The sequence below is a fragment of the Ictalurus punctatus genome, chromosome 24, assembly GCF_001660625.3.
Source record: "Ictalurus punctatus breed USDA103 chromosome 24, Coco_2.0, whole genome shotgun sequence".
Lineage (NCBI taxonomy): Eukaryota > Metazoa > Chordata > Actinopteri > Siluriformes > Ictaluridae > Ictalurus > Ictalurus punctatus.
In genome coordinates this window covers 5242277-5251249 of record NC_030439.2, presented here as the reverse complement: position 1 = coordinate 5251249, position 8973 = coordinate 5242277, and the positions used below count along the sequence as shown (strand labels likewise).

The window sequence follows — 8973 nt, the reverse complement described above, 5'->3', positions numbered from 1 at the left end:
TCTCAGACATAGAATAGTAAAATAATAATAATAATAATAATAAATTTCAAGAATTTTTTTTATGCACATAAAAACTAGAGCTTTTGTACACTGCATATCAGGGGACTGTACGCAACAAATTAACACGTACTTTCAAAATGTTCTTGCTAACACCTGGTCGCAAATCCTTTGAAGCTGATCCATTTACTATCTTTAGTAACCACTATATTTTGGTCAGGGTCATGGTGGGTTCTATCTCTGGAGCACATACATACATACATACATACATACATACATACATACATACACACATACACACATACATACACCCTGCATGGGACACCAGTCTTTGAAACTGCCATAATTTTAATGAAGACATTTTTCAGTTAATTCTTTATTTTTTGCTTAAATACCGTGAACATTGTGCTGTAATTAATTATGTTTAGGGGGAAAGAAACAAGTAAGAACATTCATTCATTAATCAATCAATTCATTTATTCACTCATTTATTCTTCTTCAGTAAGTGCTTTATCCTGGTCAGGTCCACAGTGAGCCAATCTGGAGCCAGTCCCAGGAACATGGAGCACGATGCTACAACACGAACTAAAATAATGTGTCCCAATTGTTCAGTTGTTTTACTGTGTGCAGTGACATAGAGCTGACCAAGAAACACCAGAACAGCCAACTTGTCTAACTGCATTTGATCTTCCGGCGACAGGGCCGCAGGCCAGTCAGAGTGCCCACGCTGATCCCTGTCCAACCCCGAAAGCAACTACAGTATTTATGTGAGCTTGAGAATTGGGTAATGGAGCAACAGAAGAACGTGGCCTGGTCTGATGACTCATGTTTTCTTTTACATCATGGGGATTGTGGATGGTTGTGTGTGTGTGTGTGTGTGTGTGTGTGTGTGTGTGTGTGTGTGTGTGTGTGTGTGTGTGTACCTGGGGAAGACATGGCACCAGGATGCACTATGGGAAGAAGGCAGTGTGATTCTCTGGGAAACTTTGGGTCCTGGCATTCATGTGGATGTTACTTTGACACGTACCACCTACCTACACATTGTTGCAGACCAAGTACAGTACACCTCATTCATTTTATACACACACAGGCTGAAATAGTCATAGTTTTCAAACTGTATGTGCTGGAGTACAAAGTCAAAACAACATAAAAGCAACCGTCCTATCATTATGGACTATGCCGTACATCTCTGCTTTTTGGTCACTGGAGAAGGAATCCGTGTCCAAGCACAACTCATAATAAACTTATGATGCAGCATGGTAGATTTAGAGAGTTATTCTGTATTTACATCTGCATTGCCATTTGCTCATGCCTTTATCCAAAGTGTCTTACAATTCATAATCCCTTTTCTACCGGTTATATACCAAGCTCACTGTTCAGTTAATTGTAGACCCCATGCCATTGGAGCTTGATCTCTGGCGCACATCCTGAAAGTGTAAAGACTCACAAATGAGGAGTTATGCATGATTTGTACACCATGTAAGAGTTACACCGTTGTTGGTGTGCAATGATGTAATGCTGTGATCGCGTTTGAATCGTGTTAATGATAACTACAATCCCCACAATTCTCTGACACAAAGCTACAAGAGGTGTTTTAGGAGCGCGCGAGTTTCCGTGTTGCCAGATTGTGCGGTTTACTTCCGGATATGGCTGTAATCTGGTTCGGATGAAGAAATTGCACTGAGATGGGGGGTTTAATATGTGGAAAAGTTGTCATCTTTGCCAAGTTTATACTGTAGTAAAATGGGACAGTATTAAGCGCTGATAAGGCTGGAAACCGACGCTCCAATCTGGCAACATTGGGTCTAGGGACTTGACAGGATTTGCCCGCGGCAAGTGTTAACAAGCGCGGAGATGAGCTGCTGAGAATGCTGGTGATCCTGCCCCCGTGAACATTATGTGTGAAGTAGCAGAATGGCTGTCGAAGGTAAGATTTTAAACAGAGACGTCGAGGGTGTTATTAGAGTCTCGTATTGACCTTCTGGATAAGAAACTGGGGACATCAGTAAGCAACTGATGCGAGGCGCGAGCTCGGGTTTATGATTGGCTTGTGCAGCAGCAGCAGCACGCGCACGCATCCTCGTCCTCTGTGTAGCTGTACTGCATGTGATGGAGATGGACTTGCAAGACCACAGAGAGCGCGCGCGCGCGAGAGAGAGAGAGAATCCTGTGCACATACTGTAGGGATTTGTGATCTGGCATGATTAATTCAGCATGCTTTGCTCTTTTTTTTTTTTTTTTGCACAGGAGAAGCAGAGAAATGCACAGTTAGGGCAAGAAGTGTGAAATGCACGCGCGCGCATGGCACAAAGACTATACGGTTTTTGTTGTTGTTGTTGTAGGCAATGGAAGGCATTAAATGGTTACAATCCTAACATATATATTTATATATATATATATATATATATATATATATTGCTTAATCTAGACTGATATTCAGACATTACTAAACGTTTCAGTGGTTTTATTCGTTGCAAGTGGTGTGAAGTGTCATGGCACGCGCGCGCAAAGGGGCCAGAATTGAGTGCGTGACTGATTTGTAAAGAAAGCGCTGCACACAGCTGAACTGAACGGCACTCTGTAGGTCATGATGCTCGGCCAGTCTCCACATCTTGTTGGGGGAATTCTCTGGATTCAGAACCCCATGCGAGGTATGTGCTTTCCGTTCCTAAAGAACCGTGCACTGATAAGCATCGAGCCATCACTGTGATTGAGGAGCATTCCAGCATGTGTAATGAATAATCACGCTTCACTGTTGTCTCTGGGTCTGATCCGGTCCGACTGCATGCTTAATCAAGAATCTGATCTCAGAGTTAATTACGAATTATTCATGCAATTAAGCAAGGACGTTGAGGTTGTGCTCCTGCATGTCTCACGTTGTTGTTGGCTGTAGGTTTATTGGATGGTGAGGACACATACATCATTTAGCCTCAACACATGGTTTAGTGGTTAGCACGTTTTTCTCGCAGGGTTGGGGGTTCAAATCCTGCCTCTGCCATGTGTGCACAAAGCTTCCCCTGTGATGGCTTGGCACCCCATCCAACTTGCCCCCCGTCTTGCGCCTCAATGTCTCAGGTCTCCTCTGCATCCCTCCCCAGGTTCCAGACCCCCCTGTGACCCTGCATAGGATAAGCAGTATGGAAGATGGAGGGATTAGATAACCGGGACATTTTTGGTCAATGGAGAAAATTGCTTTTGTATATTCTGCAGATTTTACCATTGTTGGTTCTGATGATATACTTACTCTTGGGTTGTTAACTGTTTTATCCTGGGGCACAGTGGTTAGCATGTTTGCCTCACACCTCCAGGGTTGGGGGTTCAATTCCCACCGTGGCCCTGTGTGTGTGGAGTTTGCATGTTCTCCCCGTGCTGCGGGGGTTTCCTCCGGGTACTCCGGTTTCCTCCCCCAGTCCAAAGACATGCATGGTGGGATGATGTCCAAAGTGTCTGTAGTGTATGAATGGGTGTGTGAGTGTGTATGTGATTGTGCCCTGCGATGGATTGGCACCCTGTCCAGGGTGTACCCCGCCTTGTGCCTGATGCTCCCTGGGATAGGCTCCAGGATAGGCTCCAAGGATAAAGTGGTATAGAAGATGGATGGATGGATGTTTTATCCTGGTCAGGGTTGCGTGGCTCCAGACCCAATCCCCAAACACTCTTTCAAATTTAGGGTGAATTTAGCATAGCCAGTTTACCTACTGGCATGTTTTTGGGAGGTCAAAGGAAATCAGAGAACCTAAAATAAACCCTCAGGAACATAGGGAAAACACATGAAAGTCCACAGAGGGACAGAGCTCAGGACTAAACTTGGATCTGAGCGACGTCACTTCTAACCACCACTGCTGCTTAAAAATAGGTTGTATTCAGAATAATACTAGTTATTTTACCGTCGCCTGGGTGTTTAAGGGGATCGACTTAATGCATGTATTGAAGAGTAAAAATAAGCTGGTTTACTCTGCATTTCCTTTACCTCGTTGTGGACATTAAAAAAAATCCATATACATTTGTTTCTGTCATTTTTATTCATACTGCAGTCAGATATTTTTACTTTGCTTTTTTGTAATCATGAAAGTTTCTTTAAGGATTAACATCAGAATGGCCTGAGATCTCATCTCAATCACAGGATTTTCTGTTGAGACTGTAGCCACGCTGCTCCAGTCACCCAGATGGGCTTCAGCCTTGAGCTATTGATTTCCTCACTCTAAATCTAGTTTGTCCCTGGGGAATTTTATGGCCATCTTTGCCCCTGGCATTCATGATATAATTGCTGTGGGTCTTTACAGTGCTTTTACTTTAATGAAGTGCACTCAGGGACATGGCATATAGAAGTACAGTTATGAGGCAGGAATTATCGCAAGTTCGCTGTTCTGCGCATGTCCTGTTAAATGATTCATCATGTGTGGAGAAGAAGCTCAATTCAAGGTTAAAGGAGTTCACATTAACTGGTGTGGAATGTGATGGAAGAATAAAAATAAATAGAAACATCACCGAAGACACACGGACACGCTGCTGTAACTATACGTAGCCATGTGGGCAGAGTTGTTGTATTGTCTTGCATCACATTCCATGAAATATAATATTTTATCCCACTGTATACATGTATTGTATATAGATGGAATGTGAAATAAGACTTGACTTAGGTTTACGTTAGTGCATTAAGAAAGACAGATGATGAATGAGGTCTGTGATGGAGGGAGGGTTTTTTTTTTTTTGCAGTAGAAATGATTTGGAAATATGAATTTAAATATAAGATATATTTATATTGTGTACAGTTTCTTGAAGACAATCATTTGTAAAGTACTAGGCTTACTAAAAAGCAAAATATAACACATGAAATGCCATGGTCTTTTGGATGCCAGGGCGCTCACTCACACCTGATTATCATCCCACTGATTAAAAACATCCTGACTCTAATTTCAGCTTCAAATTAACCACTAATAAATGACTAACTATAATATTTTTGTCTCATTTATTTAGTTGGGTTCTCTTGGTCTACTTTTAGGACTTGTGTGAAAATCTGATGATGTTTTAGGTTTTATATATATATATATATATATATATATATATATATATATATATATATATATATATATATAAATTCTAAGGGGTTCACAAACTTTCAAGCACCACTGCAGTATGCAGACTGTCTAATTGGAAAAGAAATCCTTAATCATTAATACACACATATAGGCTATGCTGACTTGACATGAGAATTTAGGGGATTGTTTTCATGTATAAAATCATGAAAACACATTTGATCACATCATGCACTGGGATTTAATTGATCCTGTTTAGGAAATCCGTTGTGATCCTCAGCAATGTTGTGAATAGTTTTAAGCTTTTACTGCCACTTTTTGGAGAACTCTTAGTGGAAAGATAAAATTCTTTGTGAGTATGACCCCTGATCTTTATTGCATTCGTCTGCTGCCTGTTATAATGATTAAAGTAAATGATGACCTCTGAGGTTCTGCAGTTTAACTGTCTTTAAGGTTTTTCACTCCGCTTCCAATTATTTCCATTTATGGCATTTGGCAGATGACAACAATAATCCAATATTAACCCGATTAAGACGATACTCTGATTAAGAAACTAGCGATTATTGATGACCTTAATCTGATTAAAGTCATACTCGAAGTAAACACAAATGGAATTAAGACGTGTGGAGTACTCCTGTTTTAGTCGCATTATTGACGTGTATTACAGACATGTACACACCTTAATCACACTATTAACGTCGTGTGGGAGTTTTCACCGCATTTTGTGACAGGACACGATCACACACGGCAGCGCTCGACCGTTTGACGGCAAACAAGAGAGCACGGCTGCGTCCCAGACCACATACTCACCTACTATATAGTAGGAAAAATACATGTATTTCGGCTACTATATATTATGTAAGTACACGGTTTAGGACGCAGCCCACGGCTTCAAGCAGTCGTCAATTTGCACGTACAGCATGACAAATAATTAACCGCACTCGAAGCTTTCGTAAAAATTAAAATTAAAACACCAAAAACTGTATACGGTCCCATAACGATGACGAACTGTATGTCGATACGTGAAATTCTCGAGGGACGTCGGACGGCGTGGCGTGGGGACGTAATGACGTGTGACGTTAATCGATCTACGTTCTATAACATGTAACACAGGAACGTGAAAGGAGTATTCTAAAAGCGACTCGTGTAAACACCTTAATCAGAATACTGTCTTATTCAGAATGAGGTCAATAATTAGATTACTGCTGTCCGTGTAAACGTAGTCAGTGGCAGCTTGGTGGTGCTGGAGTTTGAACTCACGACTTTCCATTTTCTTGGTGAAAAAATGATCGTATTAGATTTATTCGGCCAGATTGTACACAAGGTCACGAGTGTTTTTTTAAAAAAAAATCATGTTAATGACGAGCATTTCCTTGTGACATACCTGCTCTTGGTTGTTTTAGTGTTAGTTCGTGGTAGTCATGTAACTTTTCTTCCCACTGTTTCCGCAACAAAGCCACAGCAAAAGCCGAGAAAAAAGCCGTGTCTTCAGTTTATACTGTTTTGATCTTCCCATACTGTGATGACTATGAAGTGTTGGGCTATAAATATAAAAAGACAAAGATGTGTCCGTGCTATAGTACTTTTGGAGCTTACTGTTCCTCGTTTTCTTTGTTTCAGACGCTCCAATGAGTCATTTGATTGACCAGTCAAGAATGTTCTACAGTGCTGCCATTCTCCCCACACACTATTATGCTGACAGTTTTTCTATTCATACGTGACTGACTAAAGGGGACTTACAGTACACAATACACGTCTTGTTAACTGTCATCTCAATAATGGCCTTTGTTAAATTCAGAAGCCTACATGAGACTTTCGTTTGATTGTGTTTGATTTGTCTGATAAAGTCTGTGTACTCAGAAAAGATCCATAATAAGATGCTATGAGTCTTCTGATTGCTTATGAGATTTAGTGGTTTAAATAAATGTATACGTTCTGATCAATTATGCAGTTCAAATCCAGGTCATATACATTTTAATAAATTGTAATAAACAGGTACATTGCATTTTTTATCATGTAATCACAATGTATTTTGTTAATTCTCTGCACTCCTAGTACATTTCCTAGTGTTTCAGTGACATGGTTTTTTCTGTTACGGTCGGCATATTTGGGACTGAATTTCTGGCTTCGCCTCTTGGACATTATCCAGTCTTCAAATGTCCAGTTTGAGTGAACCTGTGCCCACTGTAGGCTCAGATTCCTGTTCTTGGCTGACAGGAGTGGAAGCTGGCGTGGTCTTCTGCTGTTGTAGACCATCCACCTCGAGGTTTAGTGTGTAGTGCCTTCTGAGATGCTTTTCTACTCATCACGGTCTACTCATCTGATTATTTGAGTTACCGTAGCCTTCCTGTCAGCGTGAACCGGCTGTCTAGGTGGTCAGAAATATAATGAACACGATCACTTAGTAGTTGATCGACAAAGCATGGACAGAACTGTAAAGTGAAATTTAATCAGAGTTTGACTTTGTGGGGTTTAGTGCTTGATCTGGGAATGGTCTCATCTTTAAGCCTGGTAGATCACGCTAATTAAAGCTGGATCAGTAGTGTGTTTTCGGACTGTACCTATTTATACCCTGGTCAGGTCTATTATTACTGAGGTGCTGGTGCTGTTGGCTCAGGGAAAGGAGGCGAGCTAATTTTATCTCTGATTAGCATTTTAGAGGGCTCCAGTTGCTGTGCCGTGATATTTACAGAGATAGATGTGATGAATCACCCTAGACTTGTCTATAAGAGTAATAATCGATGTCATAGTGAATCGTTTGCAGTCTATTCAGCAGCAAGTATTGGTGTGGACTCCTTGCGTTCCAGCAACAGTGCTATTCAGACCTCACACGTTTCCTGAGAATATACTCCAGAATATACCATAGAAGCACTTCTTCTTCATCAAAATCAACAATGCAGCTTACACATCTAATAGCAAAAGACAAGCTTATTTTTATTCGTATTGTCTGCAGAATGTTCTTTAAAGTTGATAGAAGTGGGTAGAGGTGATGAATCAAGAATAGTACTTCACCTCAGTCTCTCTGCCAATAAGATAGAGCGAGACTGATACAGAGAGGCCGATATCTTTAACACACTTGTCTCCCCACAACCTTCAGAATCTTGAAGGTTGCAATCTGAACGACTTCCTGCACGTCCATGTATACACTGTGATACATTGAGCTTGTAGGAGCATTATATATCGATCAGCCATGTCATTAAAACCACCTGTCTAATATTGTGTCCCCCTTGTGCCACCAAAACAGCTCTGAGCTGTCGAGGCATGGCTTCCACGAGACCTCTGAAGGTGTTTTGTGGTATCTGGAACGAAGACATTAGCACAGATCCTTTAAGCCTTGCGAGGTGGGGAATCCATGGATCAACTTGTTTGTCCAGAACAAGGTCTGCAGCTACGCAGCCTCATACGCAGCATGCTGCAATGCAATGTGTGTTCTGACTCCCTTCTATCACAGTCAACATGAACTTCTTCAGCAATTTGTGCTACAGTAAATCTTCTGTAGGATCGGACCAGACGGGCTAGCCTCCGCTCCTCATGCGCGTCAATATCTTGAAAATTGTAAAGCAGCGATTCTTTCAAACAGTAGAAGAATTAGGAAAGCACTGATGTTTGTGTCAAGGGACTTTTTCACATAGCCAAAGTTATTTATCATTATTTAATAGTAATGGGGTAAAAACCATTTCGTGCCGAACTGAAACCTTGTAAAATGCTACAACCTTGTAAAAAGAAATCCTGCTAACTTTAAAGTCAGTTTTCCAAATGAATTGTTTGCCAGCTTTCCCGTCGCTGAATGAGAATATAGGATTTGATAAAAGTGAAACAAAAGGAGCTGAAAATGGACGTGTACACATTTCCTTTTGGTTTCCCGGGCTGGAGAGGAGATTTCGGGAGGCGGTTTGTCAGATTTACAGCCTCTCTTGGTTAGGTCACGTCACATCATATA

The 8973-nt window shown here is 41.2% G+C and overlaps 1 protein-coding gene across 3 annotated transcripts in view; it reads left to right on the top strand.

Moving 5' to 3' along the window:
- Positions 1–1830: 1830 nt before the first annotated feature.
- samd12 (sterile alpha motif domain containing 12) overlaps positions 1831–8973 on the top strand; it is a 100990-nt gene continuing 93847 nt past the window's right edge. For 2 of the 3 annotated variants that reach the window (XM_017455007.3, XM_017455006.3), the window contains exon 1: positions 2564–2648. In XM_017455007.3, the coding sequence (XP_017310496.1) occupies positions 2585–2648 (64 nt within the window). In that variant the 5' untranslated portion in view covers positions 2564–2584. Of the gene's footprint in view, positions 1925–2563; positions 2649–8973 lie in introns of those variants that run through there. The other variant, XM_017455008.3, reaches the window with a different exon arrangement.